At 38.9% G+C, this 17,243-nt stretch overlaps 1 protein-coding gene across 2 annotated transcripts in view; it reads left to right on the top strand.

The window, feature by feature from the left end:
* Positions 1–10,573: 10,573 nt before the first annotated feature.
* The window catches only part of LOC130035302 (HLA class II histocompatibility antigen, DQ alpha 1 chain-like), a 76,892-nt gene continuing 70,222 nt past the window's right edge, over positions 10,574–17,243 (top strand). For both annotated transcript variants that reach the window (XM_056126915.1, XM_056126914.1), the window contains exons 1-4: positions 10,574–10,703; positions 15,426–15,674; positions 16,249–16,530; positions 16,779–16,953. In XM_056126915.1, coding sequence (XP_055982890.1) covers positions 10,622–10,703; positions 15,426–15,674; positions 16,249–16,530; positions 16,779–16,933 — 768 coding nt within the window. In that variant the 5' untranslated portion in view covers positions 10,574–10,621 and the 3' untranslated portion in view covers positions 16,934–16,953. The remainder of the gene's footprint in view (positions 10,704–15,425; positions 15,675–16,248; positions 16,531–16,778; positions 16,954–17,243) is intronic.

The raw sequence follows: 17,243 nt of genomic DNA, 5'->3' as shown, positions 1-17,243 counted from the left end.
AAATAGGGTCAATGGCCCCTTTGGCACATCACTGTGAAGTGAAACTGCTTGGATTTGAATTCTGGTTTCAGAATTATAACCTTAGGAAGTGCATATTTCACTCCATGCTTCTTGTAAACGAAAAGGGAAGTTATAACAGAATGCCTTCCTCACAATGTTGTAAAAATGATGTCAGTTAATATAGCAAAAGTGTAAAAAATGCATCTAACTAGAGCAGGAGAGATAGCTCAAGGACTAAACTTTGAATAAAGGAGACTCAGGTCTGATTCCCAGCACTGCATGGTCCCTTGAACACCACCAGAAGTAACTCCAGAGTACAGTGCTGGGAGTAGCCCTGAGCTATGCCAGATGCTGCCCCCCCCCAAAAAAAAGCAATCAAAAGAGTGTTTGACATACTAAACATTCATTTTTCACTATTGTTAATCATCCTCACCATTATGTTGAAGGGATAAGGCAATTTTCATATTTTACCAACCTGAATTGATAAAATCTGCTGCATCTAGGAAAAAGCATTAGTGTGAAAGTCAAAATAAAAGCTGTAGAGATAGTAGAGGAGTTTAGGTATCTACCTTGCATGCTATTGTCTCTGATTTGATACCCAGGACAACCTACAATCCCCTGAGTACTGTCAGGGGCCACTACTGAGCACAGAGCCAAGGAGTGCCCATGAACATTATGAAGTAGTCCCAAAGCAAACAAACAAGTCATAATAGAGGTCAGACAGATAGCCCAGTAGGTATACATGCCTTAAACAAAGGAAGCTCCTGGCCTTCCAAAACTGAACTTGGATGTCACTCCCAGTGACAACAAAACAAAACCAAACAAAAATCAGAATAATGCAGGAGAGATAGTACAGGGATAAAGGTAACTGTATGTGACTCACTGGGGCACCACATATGGTCCCCTGAATCATGCCAGAAGTGATCCCTGAGTACAGAACCAGGAGTAATCCCAGAGCACTACCCACTGTTTTAGCACTACCAAAGCTAAAAAAGTTCAAATTAATCCTAATTTTTTCCTATCAAGATCTGTGTCCCCCTGACAGGACAAGCACAGCCCTGACATGTTCCTCTCTGCAACAAAAGGAAATACTTTAAAAATAATTTTTGCTATTTTAAATCATTGATAGTCTACATACAGTCTACATTTTGGTGAAAATTTTTATTTAAAAAAATTCTGATTTATAAGGTTGATTCAGAAGAGAAAGGAGGCTCCTTTTAGTATGAAAGGAGCATTTTGTGTTCTGGTATTCTGGATTCTACCATGCCCCAGCCAACTCCAGGAAACCCACCAGTTCTCAGACATTTGGGAAAACATTTAGCTCCATCCCTTCACCCCAGCCTGACGGCCATCCCACCACTTACACACCAGAATTTTTTGGTATATTCTGAATGCGGAAGAATCTGGTGGATATCAGCAGATCAAACTCTTAGTTGATGTGGCAGGATTTATTGGAATGGAAATAACAAGAGCCTAAACTATTGTGAAATTGCAGGCATGCAAACAAGACAAAGACATGCACTCAGAGGAACAAGAAAAAAACAGGTTTATTTAGCATGTGTTGCCTCAGCGGAGTCATCTGCAAAGGCTGAGTGAGATGTCTAGGTTCAGACAACATTTATACAGGGTCATATCCCTGCTGGGAAATGGTCTGAGTTGAGGTTAGGGGAGTGGGCAGAGATTCACGTGACAAGGCTATAATATCTAGTTATGGAGGAAAGAGAGTAACTATTACCAAGGACAAAAAAATATTATCATATAGTAAAATATTTTAAATAATACATTTTACTGTTCGAAGAATCAAACTCATGGTTCACACATGATGGCAGGCATTTTATTGTTGAGCTAGATACTGGCCCTAAAATAAAATGTTGTAATTGGAAATTCCATGGTAGAGTGCATGCTTTGCATGTGTGAGCCCTTGAATCACATTATTTAGCTAAGTAAACACACAAATAAATAAATAAATAAATAAATAAATAAATACATGCCCCATTCTGCATTCCTCCCCCCACCCCATTCCCATCCCTTAGTACTTAAAGGGGGGGAGAGGAACGGAATGGAACAGAATACAATAAAATAATATAACATATCTATTTAATATATTAATAAAAATTGGGATTTAGAGATGAGCCCAGTTGCCACTGCGTCAAGGATCCCTGGTGCCCTAGAGGGATGGGTGTGAAGATTCCCACCCTGGCAAAGACCCAGACTTCCACCCACTCATTCAATTCCTGCAGTTGCCAGAGAAGCTGTTCTGTTTCACAAATGGTCTCTGGAAGATCCAGAGAGATACCTGCAATTGATCATCCTAGCTCCAAAGTCCCTGAATTTTACCACCTCAAACTTCACAGAGCTGACAGCCCAAGAGAAATAAGAAAATTAGATGGAAAATTGAATAGAATCCCACAAAACTCACTGAATGAAAACAGTAACACAGAAGGCCCAGTTCTCATCTAATAACTCAGTAAATCCCCAGTCTATAACTTTAGCGACACTGTTGTGAGATATATGTTTTAACATGCAATATAAAGTAAATTAGTTTGTGCCTGCTAGGAGGGTAGGCTTGGTGTAGGCTGGGGATGGGTGTAAATTAGGAGCACTGGCTGAGGTAAGGGCACATGGTGGTGGGACTTGTGTTGGAATATTCCTGAAACATTGTATTGTGAACAACTTTGTAAATCATGATGTTTAAATTTTTTTTATAAAATGGAACTTAAAAAATCAACATTGTGTTTCCAAAAGTTAATACGTGATGTGCTTATACTTCTAAGACTGCCATTATGTTTACTGATTTTTTTAAACTAATTTTCTTCTCCATAATATTATTTAGTTTTCAAAAGAGTTTTTCTTTTTTGTTTTATTGAGCTATTCATATTGTAAGATGATTTATTTCAGCAACTATAATCATAATGCTAATAATAATGTTTTGGCCTTAAAATCCTAGAGACAGGCTTAGGACACGATACAAGAAAACACACACACTCACACAGAGTGGTTTTGAAGTTTTGTCTTGCTTGGCTCAACTCTCATACCTCATGTTTACACGAAGAGCAGAAACTAAACTAGAAATTATTAACAAAAAGCATTTGCAGAAGTTTGTTTAAGTGAAGCAACAGTTTAAAGTTCAGTACATTATTTTCTCTGGCCAATGAAGATCAAATGTAGGGCAGCATCACTTGTTTCCAAAAAACTAAGCTGTTCAGAGAGCTCACAGGAAGAGAAGTACATAGATACTTTTCTTCACAATACGGAGAAGCAGAGATCTAAGAAATAAAGGGTGTCATTAGAACTTTACTAATGTACTTAATATACTGTGCAAAGCTAAAGATACAGAATAAGAATTATCTATCACATAAAAATTCTAAAACTAATTTGATTCCTAAAGTTAGAAGGAATTGTTAATAAAGGTAAGACTAAACACCAAACAGGAATGCTTTTACTTTATGTATTTACTGAACTTACTTCCTGATTTATGATTTCTCTCTTCTGTGGTAAGCTGTTCGATTCTCAAAAGTATTTTTAAGCATACATTTCCTTTTTCGATGGAAACACTCATTTATCAAATATTGCAATAGTTTGGAAGGCTGATATATTTCTCAAAGTCAGTAGTCAAAAGGGATACACAGAGCAGATTAAATCTGTGATTTGGAAGGAAGATGGCTCCAAACTACTGAGGGAATTACACACTAAGGCAATTATAACAGCTATTCCCTTAAAGGATCCCAATGAAATTAGCCCTTAATCCGAAGTATTGTGTGCAAATATTTTCTCCTATATAACAGGATTTGCTCGAGCGGGCCCAGTAACGTCTCCATTGGAGACTTTGTTGTTACTGTGTCTGGCATATCGAATACTCTCGGTAGCTTGCCGGGCTCTCCAAGAGGGGCGGAGGAATCAAACTCGGGTCGGCCATGTTGGCTGCATGCAAGGCAAATGCCCTACCCGCTGTGCTATCACTCCAGCTATCTTTTAATTTTAGTCAAACTTTGTTCATCATGCAAAACTTTTTAATTTCATCTGGTAACATTTGTTTACTTTTGATTTTGTTTTCTTTGTCAATGAAGTCAAATCACTGAAAACACTTCAAAAGTTCCTATCCTGGAGATTTCTGCTTGTTTTCCTCAAAGCAATTTTTTGATTCAGATCAAATCTTGAGGTATTTTATGCACTTTGAATTAACTTTTGTTTATGGTGTGCAATGATGTAGGATAACATTGGTTTGTCTTTTCTGCCTTGCTGCAGGGAGCTTAAGTTTATTGGATTACTCCCATCACAGTGCTCCCATTCCTCTGTGTTTATTTGTAACTTCTTTCTTTGCGCTCTTTTGACTTGTAAATATTGTTTTTCTCTTCTCCTTAAGTATTTCGCATAGTTAATTCAGAACAATGTCCTTTTTGTATGGGCACAGGGAGACAGTAAATGCTATGCTTTTGTTACATGGAAGTTGATATTTACTTACTGAGTATCTGTTTTCTTGCCTTAAGCCTCAGTTGCCTTACTTCCTAGCACCCCAAAAGCAGGGTCCCTACGAGGGACTGGATGGACCCAGGACAAGCAGTGAACTATGAGCTACCCTGGCATGAAAATGGGCCTGGTCAAAGTGCCATAATGCTTAACTATAAGTTCAGAGCTTGGTCATAGACAAATGCTGTCATGATCCAAAAAGCAATAACTAGATTTGGACCCTGTTAAGGTTAGGAATGATTAATCTAGCCTGGGCATTGTATTCTGAGTCTGTGGCAAGATGTTCCCAGGAGAGCTGCCCTATAAGCCTCAATGTATCTCTTATTGTGTTCATACAAAAATAATTAATAGTAAGATGTTAATTAAGATGTTAGGAGAAGAGGAATACCCATAGGTGGTGTTCCTGCCCTAGAGTCTTTTGAGCAGTCAGGAAGGGCTTTCTTATGTTGATTTTGCTACCAGGCTGGTTGTAGCATGGGCCCAGAGGGCAAGGGATGGAGAGACAAGTTGGGCTGGAGAGATGAGTTGGGGGGAGGCAGAATCCAGAGAGCTGGGATCGAGGAATGAGTGGCTAGGAAGGAAGAGTCTGTGAGATGAGTGAGACAAGAGATTGAGTAAACAGCAACATTCAACCTGGGTCTCTTGGTTGAAAACTCTGGGACAGCCAAGTCCCTGCCCAATAGAAGCCCCGTTACCATGTACATAACCCACCATTGCTACTACACCAAAAGCCCAACTCCACTGCTTCATGATTAATCTCTGAAGAGACACCAAACCACGAAAATTTCAGGTACACACTGGTTTTCAGACTGAGAGCTCTAAGGTATTCTTGCAATGGGATGGACAACCTCCCCTTGTGCCAAGTATTTTGGGGAAGCCCTGGCAGTCACGCCCACTCCCACTTGCCACAGCCACTGTCTTGTTACTCAGTTCTAGATGCTGAAGTTCTGGATCGACACCTCCAAATTCCACAGTACTGACATTCCAGTAGGAACACACCAAATTAGATGGGTAAGTAATATAGAAGTCAACTTAACTCAACAAAAAAAAAGCAATAACTCAGAATGCTCAACTAGTAACCAACTGTTTAGTTAATTATTAAGAAAGGACTTTATGACTCAATGGTGAGATCAAACAATTTTTACAAATTTTATTTTAAAGAAGTATTTTTGATAATTCCATTAAACATTCAGTTGTAACAAGGAATATAAAATAAATTATTGTGAGCCTACTAAGGTGGCAGGCTGGGGAGGGGGTTGTTAGGGATAACGGGGACAATGGTGGAGAAAATGTCACTCTCCTGGGGGGATTGTTGTTGAAAAACTGAAAGCCCATAATAGTGAAGAGACATCAGAGCCTCAGTTATTCTGGTAATATGGGTGTGGTACAGCCATATTTCCAAAGCATAGACCCAACAAAACTGAAAACATGATATTTAAGCTGTGACCACTGAAACTTTGTAATGTGCTTGTCAAGTTGAAGGCAGGAATAATGGAACACTAGTGGAGGGAAGTTAACAATAGTGGTGGGGCTAGTATTGAAATATTATATACCTAAAACTCAACCATCAATAACTTTGTAAATCACAGTTCTTTAATAAAAAAAATTTAAAGCCCATCACAAGTGTATTAGAAACAACTTTGTAAACCACAATGTTTAATTTTTTAAAATATTTTCAGTTACAAAAAAGAATGCCATCAGAATTTTGATGAATTCTGATTTTGATGAATTCCCTTGAATCTCTATACATCTTTGGTTAGGATAGTCATTCTAGCAATGTTAATTATTTTGATCCATCCAAGATATATAAAGCATAGAAAAATCTCAACAACAAAAAACTATGCATAGAGCAGATGATTAGAAACTTTCATAAAGAGGATAGTCAGTGGATATATGAAAAAAGTAGTTCTCAACACTTCTTGAGAAATTAAAAAACAAAATGGCAATGATATGTCATCTCACATAAGAGAAAATGATATATATTTAAAAAATTGGAAACAATCAGTGTTTACAGGAGTGTAGCCAGAAAGAACCTTCATTTGATGCTGGTAAACATGTTCTCTGGTTCAGCTTCTCTGAAAAAAAGTATGAAGAGGGGGCTAGAGTGATAGCACAGTGGGCAGGGCTTTTGCCTTGTATGCAGCCAACTTGGGTTCAATTCCCAGCTCCCATATGGTCCCTTGAGCACCGCCAGGAGTAACCCCTGTGCATAGTGCATTGCTGGGTGTGACCCAAAAAAGCAAAAAAAAGTATGAAGAATTGTCAAAAAAATAGAATAAAGCTTTCATATGACCCAAAGATTACATTTATTAGCATTTATCCAAGTATAAAAAATCATTAATTTTTCTGTTTTATTCAATGAACCATAATTTGCTATAATTATTTTCATGTTCAAAATTATTTTCATGTTCAAAATTATTTTCATGTTCAAAATTTGGCCAGCTGCAATCTCCTCAAGTCAGTTTCTCTGTTCTTTTGATATGACTACATCATGTAAAATTTTTCTAAATTTCTGTGATAAAAGACATTCCATACTTGAATTCTCTATGTCCCTATCCTTTGAAGCAGCCATTTCATCAGAGAACTCTGGATCCTTTACTTGAGATTAATATTTAAAAAGTAATATTTTGTTGTCTGAGAGACAGCTCAAATGTAGAACTAATGGCTAGCAAGGCCTAGAGGCATCCAGATACCTCATATTCCTGAGACACTGTCAGACCTAAGCACCACCAGGTGTTCTGCTGACTTGGTCATAAAGTTTTTTTCACATTTCTTTTATATTTTGCTACTTTGAGGTCTGTTATCATTGTGAAGCATTTTTAATTACTATATGATAGAAGTTTTCATCTCAAAAGTAAAACTTCACCAATGCGTAATGTTGTACCTGGCAAAGTTGTCGAAAATCTAAACTGAAGAATTTGAAAACAAGGTTGGAAAGTACAGTCGATAAGGCAGTTACCTTGTGTGCTGCTGTTTTGATCTCTGGCATCTCATAGAGTTAGAAATGATCCTTAAGCCCAGAGCCAGGAGCCCTGAGCATAACTGAGTGTGGCACAAAAATTTTTTTAAAAAAAGAAATTAATAGAATTTTAAAGCTCAGGTATTTTTAGAGAATATTACAGATATTTATTAGAACTAACATGGCTTCTATCTGAGAAGGCTTTCAAAATGCAAACAATAATGATTATTTCATTTATATTAACGAATTTTCCTGTCCCTTCTCTTTTATTGTTGTGTAGTTATTAGGACCACTGGGGTCACACACTTGGTTATACTCATACACTCTAGCTGTGGCTTACCAGAGATAGCACACTTCTGGCAAAGGGATCACACTCAGTCATGGGGGGTGGTGTCAGGATCAAAGCTATGACGTCATATATAGAAGGCAGGTGTGAGTGTGTGCAAGAGCTGGTGGAAACATGGGTATTCCTGCTTGCTACAATGGCTTAGTCAATCACCCCAACCTGTGGTGGCAGTGAGAAATAGGTGGACAGTTGTTGGCAACACCAACACCATGGAGGGCGGTGCAGAAAGGTGGCAACAAAACCACTGAGCGATTTGGTTGTCTTGTGTGGAGCCAACGCTCGAGGATTTTTTTCTGGCTAACTGTATGAGCCCCTTGTCTTCTTATGCAGGATATGCAGGATATCTCGTACAGGATACAAATGGGTTTATTTTACCAATTGGAGCTAATAAGACCAGGGGAAGATTTGAACTGGCCTTCACTGGAGGATGCTGTATGACAGAGGCTGCATTTGGGACAATCAGCAGCCTACTGGATTGAAGGAAACCTAGAATGTGGCCTGCTCAAAATCAAGAAATGTCCATATATTTTATATGGTGACTAGGCAAAGGTCACTTTGTGTTAATACTCTAGGTTCTCCAGCTTTGCTCTATAGTCCATTTGATGTCATCATTGAGAAACACAAGGTACAGAAGATCATCTCAACACAGCAACAGATATATATAATCTGTCACTGTCCTGTTGTTCATCAATTTGCTCAAGTGGGCCCAGTAAAGTCTCCATTTTGAGACTTGTTGTTACTGTGTTTGGCATATTGAATACGTCATGGTTAGCTTGCCAGGCTTTGCTGTATGGGTGAGATACTCTCAGTAGCTTGCCAGGCTCTCCAAGAGGGGTGAAGAAACCGAACCCGGTTTGACCGAGCTGGCTGCATGCAAGGCAAATGCCCTACCACTCTGCTATCACTGCAGCCCCATATATATATATATATATATATATATATATATATATATATATTTGTGATCTGCTATCACAAAAATCACATTTTTGTGATTTAGATAATGCTTTATTTTTATCTCTGTAAATCCGGCATGATTACCAAGTGGCCTTGTTTTCTATTTTGGTTCATGGTGGTTACAGAGTAGCTGTCTGATAGTACTACTCTGCAGAATTATATATGTATTACAAGAAAACACAAAACCTAGCTGTGAGTATCAAGCTGTTATAGAATCCTCCAGCAAGAGAGTATGGCATCAGGTTTACTCAGGAAGCAGTTTCATGGAGCAGGTCAGTATTGACTGGGAGGATTCATATCCAGTCTGTCCCAAGAACTAAAGTTTAAATATTCTTAGCCCTCTGTAAATGTGGTCACAGAAGCAGGAAGTAAAGGTTTACTAGATAAGGATTTATATTTCTTCCACACTGGCTGGTTGGCACAACCCTTGCCCTGGAGATTGTTAGGTGTTCAGCTCATGGAAAAATCTTTTCCTCACCCCTCTCTTCCCACAGTGTCTCATATTCTCACATTCTATACCTTTCTGAATTTGTGCCACGGGCCAACTCCTGGAAATATCAAAGTCTGGTTAATTATTCCCAAATGCTCAGGGTTTTTTTTTGTCTCACTCTTCTTTACAATCAGTTTGTTACCTGGAGGTAAGGCAGAGTGCTAAGAAACCCACAGGAACAGGGTGACTTATCCACTACTAACTTGTGACTTCCATACTACACAGAAAAAATTGTATTCAAACAAATGTCTCCTGTGATAACTGCCCTTCGCTTTAATGTGCCAGGATAGAGAATATAAAAATATCTAGTATGTTTGTGAGGAAGAAAATATATTTTTATAGCAATTTCTCCAAATCACCTCCGATATTTGCCAAAATTTTTTGTTAAAAAATAAAACCATAGGGTAATTAAATAAGCCATAACTTACTTTAATGTAACCAATGTTTCCAAATTTTCTTTCATGGTAAAGAGGGCTAGTGGCCAGAGAATTAGTGCATCAGGTAAGTTTTTGTCAACTTTGGTTCCATCCTTGGACCCCTAATGGTCCCTGAAGTTCCATCAGAATGATGTCTGAGCACAGAACCAGAGGTAAGCCCTGAGACTGCTGTATATGACCCAAAACAACAATAGCAACAAAAAAGAAGAACGATGATAAGGAATGTAAATTCATCTGAACCAGATTTGGATCATTAAATCAGTAACTGAATAAACAGAATTACATGATATTATAAGTTCTTTTGTTGACCTGAGTGCACATATTGAAGCTTTTGAGAGTAAAGTAACTGCTCACCAATATTTATAAAAGACAAGGCAAAGCTACCCTGGTTACAGACAGCAGAGGTACCCCTTGGTGAGCAGTAATTCAAAATTTAAAGAATTAAATGTACAATATAGAGGCAAGAGAAAAGCAACTGACATATGGAAGCCAGGGAAAATGGAGTATAGAGACTTCAAGAAAAGAGGACTACTAAAGGGGAGCATTCTTGAAGGTTGTGAACCAGAAAAACTTGAAGGAGTATAATAGTGTCGACATTATTTTATATGAAGCTACTCAGAAATTCCCACCCCTCTGTCCCCAGCACATATACACACTTATAAGGAAATTCTGATATAACAGCCCTTTCTTTCATAGAAAATTGCCTGAGACCCACTCTAAGTATCTAGAACTTAAAGGAGACCAGGGGATTTCCCAATCATTTCAGGTCTCTTTGTACACAGTCTTCAACTGGCAACTGAGATGTCATCGCAGAGGATTTTTCCTATTGGCCAGAACCTGATTGGAGAGGCTTGGGTTTAAGTATCTTGAATTTTCTTTCAGTTTAGTCCTCACCATTGCTCTTCATATATATATATATATATATATAATTCATTAGAGCAACTACTTGGACCTCTTTAAAGAAGAGAATGATTCTAAGGAGAGCTTTGATCCCGGGGGTCCTCTTTCTGGCCACCATTTTGAGCCCCTGTGGAAGCCAAGACATTAAGGGTGAGTACACACCTGAGGGTGAAGGGTACTACAGTTGAAAAGCAGGAAGTTGGAAAGGGAAAAAGACTGGTAGAGAACTAGTAAATATTCTTCAAAAAGATTCTCAATTTTAAGGCAATCTAAAAATTAAGGATAGCCTTTCAGAAAACCAGAATTCTAACCCACTCTCTTTGCTACCTGGGCTTTTACAGAATTCACTACGGACTTTTTCCTGTTTTTGATGTTGGAGGTAGTGAATACACCTTGGAGCTGTCTGTGCATTTTTCCCTGATTTCCCTCAAGCAATAGTGATGTTTACATAAATGAATGAAGATTTGTTGTTAAATTTCATGAACTAGTGCTTCCAAATTTCTCTGACCAACTTCTGAAACAAACTTTTTACATATTTTTCTTATAGAATGATCTTTGGGTAAATATTTTCAATAATTATGTGTACTGTATAGATATGAAATGACAAAGGGAGTCACCTGAATGCCTTTGAACTAGTCATGGTCCTTGGTCTCAGTTGTCTCATATGTATCACATCACAAATATCTAAAATAGTTATGTATATATATTTTAGCATATTTCAATGATTATTATTCGAAATTATTGCTAAAATAGGCTTTTTTACAAATATAAACACTTCAATTTTTATTTTAGAATTTAGAACTTTATGATGAAAACCTTCATGAATTAAAATGTTTTTCTAAAATTGTCAGTTTAATTTATGTCTTAAACCATCCTAGGAAGTTCTGTAACAAGAATAAAAAATTGATTCATTTTTTGATCCCCTATAAACTTGGGAAAGATCAAATCTTTCAACTCTCTCTTCATACAATCCTGTACCCTCCTTTCCTGCCACTATTCTTCTCTGATACTTTTTCCTTTGTACAGATACCAAGATAAGTTTATAAAAACCAAAACAGAAAAGCTTAGTATCTTTAGGAAAGTGAAATGAATTTACAATGCCCTTCACAACTTTAGTAACCATGATGGCCCCCATTCTAATGCTTGATAATCCCCCAGTATACAAATTAAGCACACAGTGCTGAGGGACTGTGGTGCTTATAGGAACCACAAAATGCCTCAATTTTTTTAATAGAAGAAAAATTTTTAGCTTAGAAGAAAATATTGTAATTTGGTTTCATTTTGTTTTGTAGGCCACACTTGGCCACACCCAAAAGTGCTGAAGGCTGACTTGTGGTTCTGAGTTCAAGGATCACTCCTAGCAGGACTCAGAGTACTATATGAGGTGTCAGGGATCAAACCCAGGTCAATAGCATGCAAGACAAGTGTCTTACCTGCTTTATCTCTTCCCCTAAAGATATTTTATTTTTTAGTTTTTTGCTTTTTGGGTCATACCTGGCGATGCACAGGAGTTACTCCTGGTTCATGCACTCAGGAATTACTCCTGGCGGTGCTCGGGGGACCATATGGGATGCTGGGAATCGAACCTAGGTCGGCTGCCTGCATGGCAAACGCCCTACCCGCTGTGCTATTGCTCCAGCCCCACCTAAAGATATTTTAATTTTTAATATATCATGAATCTTTATACCCACATGGTTATGAAGTATGACTTTTTATACTTCTATGGTGGAAGAAGTCTTTAAGAACCACAGAGATAAACAATCAAAAGTCATAATTCACTCTTATCATTGCTGATTTTACTATTTATATCTTCTGCTACCTCCATGCCTGCCATTTTCCCCAGAATCTTTGTGATCCTCAAGAGTAGCAATTTACACTGAATGTGCCATATTTTGGTAGTCAGTAAGATCTTTTGTGGATTCAAATATTAAAAATAATGCTATTCATTCCATAGTTTTTGCTCAGATTCCTGGTGGATGGAATATGGTGCAGAAACCGCAAGGATATTGCCTATACTGAACATTATAAAACAATGGTTGAGACTAACACTAAAATGACAAATCTATTCCAGTTAATTGAGTAGTGTAACATTTCTGACTAGGTGCGAGCTCGGGACAATTATAGGATGAAAAGAATTGTTGCTTGTATCCATGTTTTAAAAATTGTGTCAAGAAGATACATTATAAATATAATAAAGATTTTGGTGGGCCTTTCAAGTTACTGACTAAGGAAATCATGGTGGGTAAGGAAGAGAGTGAATCTGGTAACGAACTACGCAAAGTAGGAGATCAGGACATTGGGGTGCAGGCTTTTTGGTAGAGGTTATATGGTGGTCAGAAACATGTTTAATGAAAGAGTAGCTAAAAAGTTGGTAAGTGAAAGCTTCAAGAATGTATTAAAGATGTCAAGGATCCTAAAATACAATTGTTTACAAGGAAAATAAAAACAGATCCCTTCAAAGACTGAGGAGTAAGAATGGATAGGTTTTTGCACTAGACTATTAGACTATAGATATGGCTTCATAAATGTTATATCACCACATATGCCTCATTAACATAGGGCACTGTATTTGTACTTACTTTTCTAACACTCCCTACATTGAATAAGTTTCTTGAATTAGATGGATAGCACAGATGAATCTTATTGGTATTTTACTCCTTTTTTTTTTCACCATGTCTTACACCTCATTGGTGCTCAATAAATTAGAATAACAAGAAAGAGGAAATGGTGAAAGTCTCCTATGTATCAACACATTTTCCACTTAGACTGAGTGGAATCATACCACACTGGCTGCCTTTGATGTCCTCAATAAGCATTGTTTCACTTACGGAAAAGTATCAGAATTCACCTTGAACACCCCAGGAATATAAGTGCAACATCAGAAAAAGGAAAGTATCAACCTACTAGAAAAATAAAAGTGGTGAAAATAAAAGAAATCCAAAGTCTAATAATGTTTTCACATTTACTTTGATAAGTAATCAGGATGTTCTCTCCATTGTTACCAAAGCACAGACTAGAGGCTAGAGAGATAACACAGCTGGCAGGGCAGCTTGCCTTGTTGCTGACCTGTGTTCAGTCTCCCAGCTCACCCAGGAATGGTGCCTAGTACAAAGCAGGAGTAAGCACTGAGCAGTACCAGGATCTGCCAGAGAGAGAGACAGAGAGAGAGAGAGAGAGAGAGAGAGAGAGAGAGAGAGAGAGACAGAGACAGAAAGAGACAGAGAGAGACAGAGACAGAGAGAGACAGAGAGAGAGAGAGAAAGAGAGAAAGAGGGAGGGAGGGAGGGAGGGAGGGAGGGAGGAAGGGAGGGAGGGAAGGAGGGAAGGAGGAAGGAAGGAAGGAAGGAAGGAAGGAAGGAAGGAAGGAAGGAAGGAAGGAAGGAAGGAAGGAAAAATAAGTTCAAAGAAGAGATTTAAAAACAATCATTTACTTTTGAGGGAGGAGGAAGGAATGGCCACACCTTCAAAGACTGAACCCCCTGACTCTGCTCAAGAGCTATGTCCTGCACTGCTCAAGGAACACATTCAAATTTGTGCCCACACCTGGGTCTGTACTGAGATGCCACACCTAGCAGTGCTTTAGGGAACTGTACAGAGTGCAGGATTTGAATGATAGTCTAGGAATTTCTCTCTCTCACTCTCTCTCTCCCCCCCAATTCCACATTTATTTGCTTTTTATAGTACAGCGGGTAGGGCGTTCGCCTTACAAGCGGCCAACATGGTCGACCCGAGTTCGATTCCTCCGTCCCTCTCGGAGAGCCCGGCAAGCTACCGAGAGTATTGGATATGCCAGACACAGTAACAACAAAGTCTCCAATGGAGACGTTACTGGGCCCGCTCGAGCAAATCGACGATCAACGGGAGGGCCTTTACCTTTACCTTTACCTATGTTATTGTCACAGTCCTTGTGATGTTATTTCTTATTTTGTATAGAAGCTAAAGGAAATTTAAAGTAATAAGATCCTTTGTTCGTTTCTTGATTAAAAACAGGAAAGAAGGAAGGAAGGAAGGAAGGAAGGAAGGAAGGAAGGAAGGAAGGAAGGAAGGAAATAGAAAATATTGTTTCTAAGTCCAAAGGAGAGAGGAATAATCATGTATGTGTTATTAATTTATGAAAGAATTGAGAAAGAAAAGTTATGAGTCAGAGGGAAGCAAAACAGTTCTCTGGGGGAAAAAGTTGAAATCATGATTATTTGTTCATTCCACATTTTTTCTGAATAAGGAAGTATAATTTCAAAAGCGCACGACGGCGGGCAGAGCGATAGCACTGCGGTAGGGCGTTTGCCTTGCACGCAGCCAACATGGCCAACCCGAGTTTGATTCCTCCTCCCCTCTCGGAGAACCCGGCAAGCTACCGAGAGTATCTCGCCCACACGGCAGAGCCTGGCAAGCTCCCCGTGACGTATTCGATATGCCAGACACAGTAACAACAAAGTCTCCAATGGAGACGTTACTGGGCCCGCTCGAGCAAATCGATGATCAACGGGAGGGCCTTTACTTACTTACTTTTAATTTCAAAAGCAATTATATCATTAGCATAATTTTATCATATTCTAGGCAATGAACAGGTTATGCAAGGAATAACAGTGAGAAAATCTGTGAAATTGTGCCTTCTTAGGACACCTGTGATGGAAAGATAAATGGTATTTAGATGGAACACTTCTAAGGATGAAAGAAGTTATTTGAATCCACTTCTTTGATTCCCCGACTATGGATGACTGGGGAGATAGTGCTGGAGATAAATCCCAGAGTTTACCTATGCAAAGCATCACTTTAGCATTGAGCGGAAAAATGACAGTCGCTCTGTCCTTGGATTTATTTTAATAATTTTATCTATGTTTTCCACTTCTTGTTTCTTCCCATCCTCATCAGCTGACCACGTTGGTGTCTATGGTTCAGTATTCTATGAGAGTTATGGTTCCTCTGGCCAGTACACCTTTGAATTTGATGGAGACGAGGAGTTCTATGTGGACCAGGACAAGAAAGAAACTATCTGGAGGAAGCCTGAATTTAGTCAATTTGGAGGTTTTGACCCTCAGGGTGGTCTGGCAAGTATAGCTACAATAAAGCATAACCTAAATGTCATGATAAAACGTCTCAATGGTACTACAGCCACCAATGGTATGTATATCACCAAATACTGCTTTCCTTAAGCAAATCACTGTTTAGAATTAGCTCCTACTCCCTTTTCCCCACAGTATTACTCTAAAAAATTTTTTCCTTTGCTAATGAGTCCCCAGATTTACTCACGGTAATTACTGAACCTTCATTTCTTCCCATCTCAAAATAATACACTTCCATGTGATAAAGGATTCTTACTCCCATTAAGCAATCCTTGGATCCTTAAAGGAAGTTTTATATCCATAACACACAAACCTACATAAGACATGGAGAAAAAAGTACATGCGTTGTTCATTGTTTCCCAGTTAGAAGGAGGAAAATACCTCATTCACAGTCATGGAAATAGTGGGCCCCCGAACCAGGACACAATAAGAACCTCATCACTTGTATCACTTGTCATCCCATTTATCTTTGATTTGCTCAAGTGGGCACCAGTAGCATCTCCATTTGTCCCTATTGCATTCTAGTGTAGCCCAATGGCATCTGCTCGCTCCAGGAACACGAGGAGCCTCAAACCAAGAACCTCATAATAGAACTATTTGAAATTCATAAAAATCCTTTTTCCTTTCCATAGATGTTCCTGAAGTGACTGTCCTTCCCAAGTCTCATGCGATGCCAGGTGAGGCCAACGTCCTCATGTGTCTTGTGGACAACATCTTCCCTCCTGTGATCAACATTACATGGTTGCGCAATGGACAGTCAGTTAAAGAGGGTGTTTCTGAAACTAGCTTCCTTAACAAAGATGATCACTCCTTCCTCAAGATAAGTTACCTCATCTTGATCCCTTCTGAGGATGATGTTTATGACTGCAAGGTGGAACACTGGGGCCTGGACAAGCCGCTTCTGAAACACTGGGGTATGTGTGAGTTCTACCCATTTTGGCATCTGCTTTTTTCTCTAACAAATACTGACTTTACCCTATAAATTTTAAGATTCGAGGATTGTTTTAAACACATCAAGGATTTCAAATCATATCATTCTTTCTTGCCAAAATCTTGTACCCTGAGTCTGTCTGGAATTAATGCCTGCCCTCTTGTCCCATTCCACACCTAAAGACATGAGCCAGCACGTTGTATTCTGACTCCCACAACTTTCTTTTTATAGAATTGGAGGTTCCAGCTCCAATGTCAGAGGTGACAGAGAATGTGATCTGCGCCCTGGGGCTAAGTGTGGGCCTTGTGGGCATCATGGCAGGCACCATCTTCATCATCCGAGGTCGGCGCTCAGGTAGTGCCTCTAGACCTCAAGGACCTTTATGAGATGCACCCTATAAATGAAGGTAAGAATTCATTTTGTGAGGATTCATATTTGTAAGAATATTTGGAAGAGGAGCTGGAGCAATAGCACAGTGACCAACCTGGGTTCTATTCTCAGCATCCCATATGGTACCCAGAGAACCTCCAGGAGTAGTTCCTGAGTGTATGAGCCAGGAGTAACATCTGTGCATTGCCAGGTGTGACCCAAAAGGAAAGAGAAAAAAAAAGAATATTTGTAAGAATTTTGGTCATGAATGTAACTCAAATGGATAGAGTGCATTCTTTCCATACGCGTGGCCCCTTGTTCTGTCAA

This window comes from Sorex fumeus, unplaced genomic scaffold, assembly GCF_029834395.1.
Source record: "Sorex fumeus unplaced genomic scaffold, SorFum_2.1 ptg000063l, whole genome shotgun sequence".
Lineage (NCBI taxonomy): Eukaryota > Metazoa > Chordata > Mammalia > Eulipotyphla > Soricidae > Sorex > Sorex fumeus.
Note: the sequence above shows the minus strand (reverse complement) of the source record. Positions and strands in the feature narration are given on the sequence as shown.